Source organism: Oncorhynchus tshawytscha, linkage group LG16 (assembly GCF_018296145.1).
Source record: "Oncorhynchus tshawytscha isolate Ot180627B linkage group LG16, Otsh_v2.0, whole genome shotgun sequence".
Classification (NCBI taxonomy): domain Eukaryota; kingdom Metazoa; phylum Chordata; class Actinopteri; order Salmoniformes; family Salmonidae; genus Oncorhynchus; species Oncorhynchus tshawytscha.
The window spans coordinates 34187479-34200316 of NC_056444.1; the positions used below are offsets into that span (position 1 = coordinate 34187479).

The 12838-nt window shown below is 41.1% G+C and overlaps 1 protein-coding gene across 2 annotated transcripts in view; it reads right to left on the reverse strand.

The window, feature by feature from the left end:
* LOC112215607 (cadherin-18) overlaps positions 1–12838 on the reverse strand; it is a 374693-nt gene that overhangs the window by 147361 nt on the left and 214494 nt on the right. For both annotated transcript variants that reach the window (XM_024374771.2, XM_024374770.1), the window contains one exon: positions 785–1079. In XM_024374771.2, coding sequence (XP_024230539.1) covers positions 785–1079 — 295 coding nt within the window. The remainder of the gene's footprint in view (positions 1–784; positions 1080–12838) is intronic.

Sequence of the window (12838 nt, forward strand, 5' to 3'; positions counted from 1 at the left end):
TAGCTAAAATGGAGAGACAACATAGATGGTGCCACATGATGCAGGCATATCAGGAGGAGGCAACTGGACTCTTTCTCTCCTTGATGGAGAGGCTTCCAGAGGCTTGCAGAGTCTTGAGGGAGGGACGGAGGGATGAAGGAGAGCACTATTGAGTGCTTCATAAATACCTTCCTTTCTCTCTCGCTGATGGTTCCCCCATCAGAGAGAGAGAGAGAGTAAGTAAATATAAACAAAAAGAGAAAGAAAGAAAGAAAGAAAGAAAGAAAGAAAGAAAGAAAGAAAGAAAGAAAGAAAGAAAGAAAGAAAGAAAGAAAGAAAGAAAGAAAGAAAGAAAGAAAGAGGGAAGGAGGGAAGACTCCACTGCCACATGAAAATATGAAAATGGAAATGAAAAGAAAGGAAACAACTGAGAACATGGAACATGTTGCGGTGTTTTTATCATCCTGTTGTTGTACGTGTACACTATAAAACTATGTATGGGCTTTTAACAATGAATTTAGTAGTGTAACAGGGTCAGAGTTTTAATAGTCGGGTTAAATAGTCGGGTTAAATCTTTTAGAATGTCTTAAACACAGAGGTCTTGTGCCAGATGTTTTCGATTCACAATCTATTTCTTAAGATTCCAATTATTTAAATAATAACATGTTGTAAATAAGAATTCCTAGATAAAGGACACACTCCAACAATGCCAAAATAGCCACCAGGTCTTTTATCTAGTATTTGCATACTGCAAAGTCAAGTTAACTTATTGGAAGCAGGTAGCAAATTACAGGGCTGTCCTTACCCACTTGAGACATCTCAGGCACAGCAGCTACAAAGGGACCATCTGGAAATTTGGGGGCATTGTCATTGATGTCCTGGACTTTGATGATGAATTCCGACTTTGGTTCCAGGGGCTTTTCGGTGTTGCGGTCGAAGGCTTGTGCGTGGAGGACGTAGTGTGCTTTCCTTTCCCGGTCCAGGCTCTCAGTTGCATGAATATCTCCTGTCACCTCGTTGATGATGAATATACTCCCAGCACCTTCCCCGCTCAGAATGTACCTTACGGAGCCATCCCCTTTGTCTGAGTTGGAATGAAGCTGTAAGAGAGACCAGAGACAACATATCAGAGCTCTACTACATTGCATAACCATAATTATTAGATAATTAACTCCTTTAAGTTATAGCAATTGGAAAACTTAAATATTTAATAAGTGCTAAATGCCAGTCCAAAATGCTACAAAATATGGAGATATTCTCTAGAAAATCAAAGGAAGCCTATTAGTTGTGAGTGGGCTGGTAAGCTAATACATCAGACAAACCTGTGCGTCTTAGATTATTCAATGTAACATATTCAAAATGTCATAGACAAAGCTTTAGCCAGGGATTTCTAAACATGTGTTTGCCAGTGTTTCCCTGTGCCAGCAGATTGCTTTTACACGTGTACAGATAGGCGTGCCTGGGAGAAGACGAAAGCGGTGAATGTGTCTTTAGTCCAAATTCCAGTGAGGCAGCCTGGTTGCCTAGTCGTAAATATGTGCTGTTCAGCCAGGAACCACTCTCCTTCTCCCTGTGGCACGTCTCCATCAACAAAGCATTTTGTTTGTATGCTCTTGTCAAGATAATAATTGTACCAGAATGACTTTACAACTGACAGCACCGAAGATTGTTATATTTATAAGTGGAGCTCTCTGAAGATTATTAGAGGACATCACCATACAATTCTACGGAATCTACAAACTGAAACTATGCTGCTGCAGAACAAATAAAAGGGTTTCTATTTGAAACTTTATTCTAAACGGTTAGGGTTAGGGTTAGGGTTAGCAGTTTGTTCAGGCATAATTGATCACCTGAGAATTGCCACTCTCATGCCAGTTATTCTGCTCAGAACTTCACAACAAATACTAACAACAAATCTCACATTATTCACCTGCTTTTAACCAAATCCCAATTAGTTGACAGTTTTAGTTTGTATCCTGTGAAGTTCTTACGGTAATAGTCACCTGCTTTACCAAATCCCAATTACCTAACCGTTTTAGTTGGAACTTTAAAGCAAAACCATAAAATATGTTTGATTTACGGGGTCAGTTACAGTTTTACAGCAAATGAGGGTTAAGTGCCTTGCTCAAGGACACATCAGATTTTTCCACTTTGTAGATTAAGGTATTCAAACCTGTGATATTTCGGTTGCTGAACCAACACTCTAACCACTAGGCTACCTGCCACCCAACATTACATACTATTCACCTGCTTCACCAAATCAGGACATTATAACTGTACAAAAAATGCAGTATAACCATTCATACTGTTTTCATTCCTTTGAATGAAGATGACAGAACTTTTTAAAATATATATAAGGTACTAAGTAATAGGTAACTTATCATTTAAAATGTATACAGTGATCTAACAAAGCCTGAAGAGTTCAATCGTCCATTTACATTCTCACCTTCTACATGAATTAATGTGTCAAACATCAAGGGGCTAACCACAACAGGCAATTTTGACTTCACAGCAATAATGCTTCATGATAGCAGCACCATTTTCATATTGCATTGCATATGTATCTACCCCAACCTTTATTGAGCATATACAGAACTCCTGAAGTCCAAGGCAAAAAATGTACAACAAAATTTGACTCTTGGAACTTAGTATCTCATTTGAATTACTTATCTCGTTCAAACAACTTAATTGTTATTTTCTTTTAATAAGGGGTCATTTGTTATGCAGTGCCAGTTGTGGTTGTCAGACCATTGATGCAGCCATTCATTCACTGATTCCATCCATTGATATGATTATTAATTGGCAGTTTTTGATAGGGCTGCGTTTGAATGCAAAAGCATGCGTGGGCCAACATCTCACGGTCTTACCAATTTGACTTCAGATTCTGACATGTATCCATGTTTTTGGCACCCTTGGCTGCTCCTCCTACTCAGCACCTTCATTCAATTAATTCCAGACGCTTAATTTAAAGGGGCAATCAGCAGTTGAAACAATAAGAAAGTGCTATGGATGCAAGGAGTGACAATCCATATCAACATTATATACTGAACAAAAATATAAATGCAACATGTAAAGTGTTTGTCCCATGTTTGATGAGCAGAAATAAAAAATCCCAGAAATGTTCGATACTCAAATTTTCTTTATATATCTGTTAGTGAGCAAGCTCTCCTTTGCCAAGATAATCCATCTACCTGACAGATGTGGCATATCAAGAAGCTGATTAAACAGCATGATCATTACATAGGTGGTGTGGTCAATAATTGGCCACTCTAAAATGTGCAGTTTTTTCACAGATGTCTCAAGTTTTGAGGGAACGTGCAATTGGCATGCTGACTGCAGGAATGTCCACCAGAACTGTTGTCAGAGAATTGAATGTTCATTTCTCTACCATAAGCCACCTCCGACATTGTTTTAGAGAATTTGGCAGGATGTCCAATCGACCTCACAACCCCTGCCCACGTGTAACCACCCCAGACCAAGACCTCTATATCCAGCTTCTTCACCTGCAGGATCGTCTGAGACCAGCCAACCAGACAGCTGATTAAACTGTGTGTTTGCACAACCAAAGAATGTCTGTACACACTGTCAGAAAGCGTCTCAGTGAAGCTCACCAGGGGGCTCGTCGCCGGCACAAGCGTGTTGACCTGAATGCATTTTGGCAAATGCTCACCTTTGATGGCCACTGGCACGCTGAACAAGTGTGCTGTTCACGGATGAATCCCAATTTCAACTGTACTGGACAGTGTACTGGACAGTGTGTATAGTGATGTGTGGGTGAGCAATTTGTTGATGTCAACATTGTGAACAGACTGCCCCATGGTGGTGGTGGGGTTATGGTATGGGCAGGCATAAGCTACGGACAATGAAAGCAATTGCATTTTATTGATGACAAGTTGAATGCACAGAGACACCATGATGAGATCCTGAGGCCCTTTGTCGTGCCATTCATCTGCCGCCTTCACCTCATGTTTGAGCATGATAATTCACAGCCCCATGTCGCAAGGATCTGTACACAATTCCTGGAAGCTGAAAATGTCCCAGTTCTTCCATGGCCTGCATACTCACCAGATATGTCAACCATTGAGCATGTTTGGGATGCTTGGGATTGATGTGTATGACAGCATGTTCCAGTTCCCACCAATATCCAGGATACATTGAAGAGGAGTGGGACAACATTCCACAGGTCACAATCAACTCTATGCGAAGGACATGTGTCACGCTGCATGAGGCAAATTATGGACACCAGATACTGACTGGTTTTCCGATCCACACCCCTACCTTTTTTAAAAGGTATCTGTGACCAAGAGATAGGTACAGTGCCTTGCGAAAGTACAACTGTATTTTTTTTGTGAATAATCAACAACAAGTGGGACACAATCATGAAGTGGAACGACATTTATTGGATATTTCAAACTTTTTTAACAAATCAAAAACTGAAAAATTGGGCGTGCAAAATGATTCAGCCCCCTTAAATTAATACTTTGTAGCACCACCTTTTGCTGCGATTACTTCATGATTGTGTCCCACTTGTTGTTGATTCTTCACAAAAAAAATACAGTTTTATATCTTTATGTTTGAAGCCTGAAATGTGGCAAAAGGTCGCAAAGTTCAAGGGGGCCGAATACTTTCGCAAGGCACTGTATCTGTATTCATAGTCATGAATGTATTTAAATTGACTGATTTCCTTATGTGAAATGTAACTCAGTAAAAACATTGAAATTGTTGCATGCTGCACTTATTTTTCTGTTCAGGGTAGTTTTAACCATGTTTTGATGCAAAATGTTTGGTTACATTTAATTTGTTATAAACATTTGATTAAAGCAAGATTATATGTTGGGTTCTGATGTGGTATGACAGTTAAAATAAGATTGTGAGGCATTTATACGTTATATTCTTTAATAATCAATGTGTACATATTATTTTATAAGTCAAAAAAAGTATGTAGCAACTCCAGGTTACCATTTTAAGGGTGAAGGTTTTGGATAGGGTAAAAAAAGGATCATTTACCACTTGGATTGAACATGCAACCTTCGGAATGATGATGCTGAGCAGTAGGAGCAAACCTGAGGTCAAATAACACTGAAAACATTTGACATTTGGAGCAATGTGGATAAGTGGCAGAATCGGCGGTCAAATTGGTAAAACTGTTTGATATTGTTGGCCCACTTACATTTTCTGGCATTCAAAAGCAGCTCTATCAAAGAACTGTCAATGAATAATCATATCAATGGATGGAATTAGTGAATGAATGGCTGCAGCAAAGGTCTCAAAAGCACAACTGGCACTGCATAAAAATGAGGCCTAAGTAAGTCGTTTGAACAGATAATAAGCCATTTAAACAACAAAATAACTTGTTTGGACGACTTAGTATCTCGTTTGAACGACATATTCTCAATGTGTTTTTCAGAGATCAGTAGGTAAGTGCTTGTGCAAAATAAAAAAGTTGCGTAAGCAGCATTTACGTGTGTTTTCCCTCCACTAACTACACCACTGAAGGTAGCATTTATGAAGCATATGAGGGAGCCATTACTGAATTTATAAGGTAGCCATTATTGATGAGGTAAACTCCCCTTGAGTGAGCATGTGAGGTAGACTCCCAGTGAGTGACAGACAAGGAGTACTGCATTAAGTCAGCAGGGCTTGTTGGTGGTGAAATACTCAATTTACAAAGAACTCTAGTAGTCCTGCAGGACAGCACCCAAGGGATGGTTTGGAGTCACGGTCTAGTTGTCAGCTGATTTGCACTGGCAATAACAGGCTATTGAGTTCCGATTACAATGATTATCTCAATTAGACAAATACAAAACAGCAGGGGACATAAAAAAGACTTAATCGCTGGTGTCCTTCTGCATGTCAGGAATTACCCCTCCCCTACACACATCTGACCCCATCTCCCCTTGTTCCCTTCTGTATTTCAGAACATTAAGTTGAGCAGTGCGAAAGGTACTGGGTCCAAATCTAATCAAAACTGTGCCGAGCAAATGAATCCCTAATTAAAAAGCTGCTGGCTGATTGTAAGGCTTGCCACTTGATGGGAGCAAACTGTCCTTTCTCTGGTACACATCAGAGCCTCTAATTAGGTAGGGAGTCAAAGATCCCATTGAGTTTTTCCTCTCCTAATCAGGAATCAGGATTAAGTTAATGACAACCCACCAACCATACAAAAGCACACAATGAAACAGGCTGTTTACACTTCCCATGGGTGATGGAGAAAGAAGGAAAGAACCTGGAGTAATAGAGTAAATGTAATATTATAGATTTTAAATGTGCATTATACATGCGAGTGTTATGATCAGGGTGTGTAGTGTTTGGAGAAATCCGGAGGTAGGGAGGAAATAAACAACACCTCACTACAGGAGAAGAAACCACTTACATGTCCGAAGGAGGCACTCTGCAAGTACAAGCACATAAATTTAATTTAGCCTGCGGTCAGAGTGCTAATTTGGCCATTGACTTATTTGGCAAGAGCTAATATATCACAGTCGCTTAAGAGAGTGTGAACCACTGAGCATATGGTGACTGGTCCCTTTCCAAAGCCAGGAGATAAAAGTGATAACAGGTTACGGGTCATTACCCCAACATCAAACACTATAGGGGAAGACACAGTTTGTTAGGCCACATGGGAACAACAAGACTGACACAGAAGTCATAAAACCAAATCAGATGGACAATACCGATCAGCATCAAAGGTTGAACCTGTTAGGTAGACCAATCTATGGTGTTACAGAAAGCTTCCTTTGGGGCTATGGCTACAACTCCATGTGGAGTGCACTTCTGATACTTGTAATGCATTTGATTCCAGCAGAGTCAGGAAAAGCCTGATTGACATAAAAGCCATAACATCATATTCGATGGCCAATATTGATAGGCTAAACCTACTAGGAAGACCCCTCAATGCTCTAACAGACATAATACTTTGTAAACGGCTACATCTCTATGCAGTGTGACTTCTAATGCATTCAAAACCAGTAGTCAGGGATAATTTATTTATAGTTCATTAAAGATAATCACTCAGAAATGCTCAGAAATGACTCCCCGCCTTTTGGATGTAATTAGTGTTAATTTTGTTAATTAATACAGTACATCAACGGGCCTGTCCGAAAAGAGCTGAACATACATCATCACTGTCTGTGTGTATGGGTGTGAATGTGTGTGTGTATGCGTGTGTGTGCTTGTGTGTGTGAAAATAATGAAGGCCATATGAAAAACAACTGCAATGTCCTGAGGAGGGGATGGAAAGATGTGTGGGGGACTGCCTGTCAGTTGGCGGTGAGTGTCCACATACAAATAAGTAGAAATCCTCTCTACTGAGCTGCTTCCTCCTCTCTCTCCTCAAGGCAGGCAAAACATCGCTAGGTGAGTCGTGTCTTGATTGGCCACTAAGGGAGAGTCAGCTAGTTTTTTCTTTATTATTTTAACCAATAAGACATACAGTGCATTCTGAAAGTATTCTTCCACATTTTGCTATGTTATGTCCTTACTTTAAAATTGATTAAATATTTTTTTTTCTCATCAATCTACACACAATGCTCCATAATGACAAAGTGAAAACAGGTTTTTAGAAATACCTTATTTAAATTAGTATTCAGGAGTTTGCTATGAGACTCGAAATTGAGCTCCTGTGCATCCTGTTTCCATTGATCGTTCTTGAGATGTTTCTACAACTTGATTGGAATCCACCTGGGGTAAATTCAATTGATTGGACATGATTTGGAAAGGCACACACCTGTCTATATCAGGTCCCACAGTTGACAGTACATGCCAGAGCAAAAATAAAGCCATGAGGTCGAAGGAATTGTCCGTATAGCTCCGAGACAGGATTGTGTCAAGGCACAGATCTGAGGAAGGGTACCAAATCTGCAGCATTGAAGGACCCCAAGAACACAGTGTCCTCCAGCATTCTTAAATGGAAGAAGTTTGTAACCACCAAGACTCTTCCTAGAGCTGGCCGCCTGGCCAAACCGAGCAATCAGGGGAAAAGGGCCTTGGTCAGGGAGGTGACCAAGAACCCGATGGTCACTCTGAAAGAGATCCAGAGTTCGTCTGTGGAGATGGGAGAACCTTCCAGAAGGACAACCATCTCTGCAGCACTCCACCAATCAGGCCTTTATGGTAGAGTGGCCAGACGGAAGCCACTCCTCAGTAAAAGGCACATCATAGGCTGCTTGGAGTTTGCCAAAAAGGCACCTTAAGGACTCTCAGACCATGAGAAACAAGATTCTCTGGTCTGATGAAACAAAGATTGAACTATTTGGCCTGAATGCCAAGCGTCACATCTGGAGGAAACCTGGCAACATCCCTACGATGAAGCATGGTAGTGGCAGCATCATGCTGTTGGGATGTTTTTCAGTGGGAGACTAGTCAGGATAGAGGGCATGATGAATGGAGCAAAGTACAGAGAGATTCTTGATAAAAACCTGCTCCAGAGCGCTCAGGACCTCAGACTGTTGCGTAGGTTCACCTTCCAACAGAACAATGACCCTAAGCACACAGCCAAGACAATGCAGGAGTGGCTTCGGAAAGAGTCTCTGAACGTCCTTGAGTGGCCCAGCCAGAGACCGGACTTGAACCCGATCAAACATCTCTGGAGAGACATGAAAATAGCTATGCGGCGATGCTCCCCATCCAACCTGACAGAGCTTGAGAGGATCTGCAGAGAAGAATGGGAGAAACTCTCCAAATACAGGTGTGCCAAGCTTGTAGCATCAACACTCCCAAAGGTGCTTCAACAAAGTACTCAGTAAAGGGTTTGAATATTTATGTAATTGTGATATTTCAGTTTTGTATTTGTTATAAATTTGCAAAGATTTCTAAGAAACTGTTTTTGCTTTGTCATTACGGGGTATTGATGAGTAAAAAAAACAGTTTAATCAATTTTAGAATAAGGCTGTAACGTAACAAAATGTGGAAAAGTTCAAAGGGTCTGAATACTTTCCGAATGCACTACAAGTTACTTTCAAAATGGCAACCTATTCCATATACAGTGCAGTGCTCTTTTATTACAGCTGATACTGCTACTGCTACTACTGTTACTGCTACTACTGCTACCGGCTGCTACTGCTACTGCTGCTACAGGGCTCTGGTCAAATGTAGTGCTCTATATTAGTATATAAGTAAATAGGAAGCCATTTGAGACGTACTGTACTAAAAAGTTGAGCCCTCTCCTCCACTGTGCTACAGAGAGGAGGATGCAGGGATTGTGTTTCTCTCTCTCTCTCTCTCTCTCTCTCTCTCTCTCTCTCTCTCTCTCTCTCTCTCTCTCTCTTCCCCTCTCTATGGTGAGTTCAATAAGACCTAGCCAAAAGGATGACTGTCTGGCGCATGGCTGGTGGATGGTGACTGTCTGCATGGAATGCATTAGGACATTGAGTGTTAAAGGGATCAAAATTGTCAGGGGCAACACAGTCACTGGCAGGAACATTCAGATCCCCAGACAAACCCTTTCATCAACGAAGTCTAGATAGATTTAATCACTTGGCCAGTGTGCAGCCTGCTAATGGAGGGGTACACAGAGACAAAGCTGTGGACATAACATTTTTACTTGCTATGACTCTGATATGTTCATGTTCATCTACCTTAGTTTATTGCACTGACTTTAAGTCGCTCTGGATAAGAGCATCTGCTAAATGACCAAAATGTAAATGTAAAAATGAACAGGTGCAAAGCACACTGTAGGGTATTATTCTAATGTGTGCCACTCTCTAACTATTTGTATTTTGATCAAATGTGGCCTTGTTTGGGGGCGGAGCTCATTAAAATAATACCCAGCAGTGTGCTTTGCAAGTCTTAATTTTTCACATTTACCTTTTGGTCATTTAGCAGATGCTCTTATCCAGAGCGACTTACAGTCAGTGCAATAAGCTAAGGTCGATGAACAAGAACATATCAATTAATTTGTTACAAATACCTTCATACGATTACAGTAATGCACTGTACTGTTGTTTTACGGTAACTTACAGGCAGCCAGTTGCTTTTCAGTGATCATAAAAACAATGGTAAAAAATATTACAGTAACAGTATTGGATACTGTAAAATACAGTACGCTATCACGCTGTACCTTTTCTACGGTAATTATAGACAACTCTCTGACTGTAAGTTACCGTAAAATAACAGGACATTTTTACAGTGTAGTGCACTATATAGGGCATAGGGTGCTATTTGAGAGACAGACATGCATTAGCATATACATCTACTTGTTGGGATGTGTGATTATCTCAACTGATTATCTTGTTGTTTGTGTCTGTACGTGCACTTGGAGTGTTTGTATTTGACCATTACGATTTATGTGCTGTCACATTTGCCAGCTGTGCTATGCTGCAGGAACCAAACACGTGTTGGTGTCAACTGTCTTGCTAGGAAGCTGCCTAGATTCATCTAAGAGTTAGCATCTCTGAAAACATAGAAAAGTGCTGATGGGGAGTTGGAGAAGTTAAGGATATGTGTCTTTAGGGACGAGCTCTCTGTCTTTCCATAAATAGGCAAGGAGGAGAGGGGAAGCGGTTTGAGAAAAAGGGGTTGGCTCTTCAGCACCAGGCCTCGCATTTGCAATTAGCGAGGAGGGTTTGTTTTTTATTAAATTTCAGCCCTTATTCTTCGCTCAAGAGGACTTAATCACTTTTTATGTGGGTGTGCTTGATTATTGCTGCATTTCCTCCGTGCTTCCCCCAATCATATCCTCATAGCACTCTCTTGACAATTGATTTGTCACAGTCTTGGGCACCTTGGTGATGATGGAACACACAGCTAATGACCGTGAATTGGGAGATTGTGATGGGGTCATGATAAAGATGTGCTGTTTGTCGCTGATGCACATCATCTTCCCTAATGGCTGTCCTCTATTTTGACTTCTACTGCTGCTGGGGGAAATAAAATGAAACCCGGCACTCAATATGCACAAAAAGCTTATTTCTATCAAATGTTGTGCACAAATTTATTTACATCTCTGTTATTGAGCATTTATCATTTGCCAAGATAATCCATCCACATACCAGGTGTGTCATATCAATAAAATGATTACACAACATGATCATTACACAGGTGCACCTTGTGCTGGGGACAATAAAAAGGCCATAAGCGGGCTCTAACATCATTTTAGAGAATTTGGTATCATGGGGCGAGTGGTTTGCTGATGTCAACCTTGTCTGTACACAATTCCTGGAAACTGAAAATTGTCCCAGTTCTTTCATGGCCTGCATACTCACCAGATATGCCACCCATTAAGCATGTTAGGGATGCTCTGGATCGACATGTATGACAAAGTGTTCCAGTTCCCGCCAATATTCAGAAACTTCGCACAGCCATTGAAGAGGAGTGGGACAACATTCTAGAGGCCACAGTCAACAGCCTGATCAATTATATACAAAGGAGATTTGCCGCGCTATATGAGGTAAATGGTGGTCACACTAGATACTGACTGGTTTTCTGATCCACACCCCTAACTTTTTTTTAAGGTATCAGTGACCAACAGATGCATATCTGTCATGTCATGTGAAATCCATAGATTAGGGTCTATTAATTCATTTAAATTGACTGATTTCCTTATATGAACTGTAACTCAGTAAAATCTTTGAAGTTGTTGCAGGTTGAATTTATATTTTTGTTCAATACAATTGATGTTCACAGTAGAGGTCTGTGGGGGACTGATTTTTATACCACACCTGCCTACTGCTGCTGACTTATTTTCCGACTCCCACTCGCTCATGCAAGAACTATTCCTGGACCCAACCGCAGACACTCAATGTTATTTTAGGTGTATGTGATGCAGCTCCCTTTGCAGGCCCATGCCAGCAATTTTGACACCCTAGTCAAGGTCAAAATGTGAAATAATAGAAATAGGTTAAAACACCAGAGATTCTCACATGGCTATTGGTACAGATATTTATATACAGTGGGGAGAACAAGTATTTGATACACTGCTGATTTTGCAGGTTTTCCCACTTACAAAGCATGTAGAGGTCTGTAATTTTTATCATAGGTACACTTCACCTGTGAGAGACGGAATCTGAAACAAAAATCCGGAAAATCACATTGTATGACATTGTAATTCATTTACATTGTATTGCATGACATAAGTATTTGATCGCCTACCAACCAGTAAGAATTCCGGCTCTCACAGACCTGTTAGTTTTTATTCAAGAAGCCCTCCTTTTCTCCACTAATTACCTGTATTAACTGCACCTGTTTGAACTCGTTACATGTATAAAAGACACCTGTCCACACACTCAATCAAACAGACACCAACCTCTCCACAATGGCCAAGACCAGAGAGCTGTGTAAGGACATCAGGGGTAAAATTGTAGACCTGCACAAGGCTGGGATGGGCTACAGGTCAACAGGCAAGCAGCTTGGTGAGAAGGCAACAACTGGGAAACATCATTCCTTGGGGATGCTTTTCTGCAAAGGGGACAGGACGACTGCACCGTATTGAGGGGAGGGTGGATGGGGCCATGTATCGCGAGATCTTGGCCAACAACCTCCTTGCCTCAGTAAGAGCATTGAAGATGGGTCGTGGCTGGGTCTTCCAGCATGACAACGACCCAAAACACACAGCCAGGGCAACTAAGGAGTGGCTCCGTAAGAAGCATCTCAATGTCCTGGAGTGGCCTAGCCAGTCTCCAGACCTGAACCCAATAGAAAATCTTTGGAGGGAGCTGAAAGTCCGTATTGCCCAGTGACAACCCCGAAACCTGAAGGATCTGGAGAAGGTCTGTAATGGAGGAGTGGGCCAAAATCCCTGCTGCAGTGTGTGCAAACCTGGTCAAGAACTACAGGAAAAGTATGATCTCTGTAATTGCAATCAAAGATTTCTGTACCAAATATTAAGTTCTGATTTTCTGATGTATCAAATACTTGTCACACA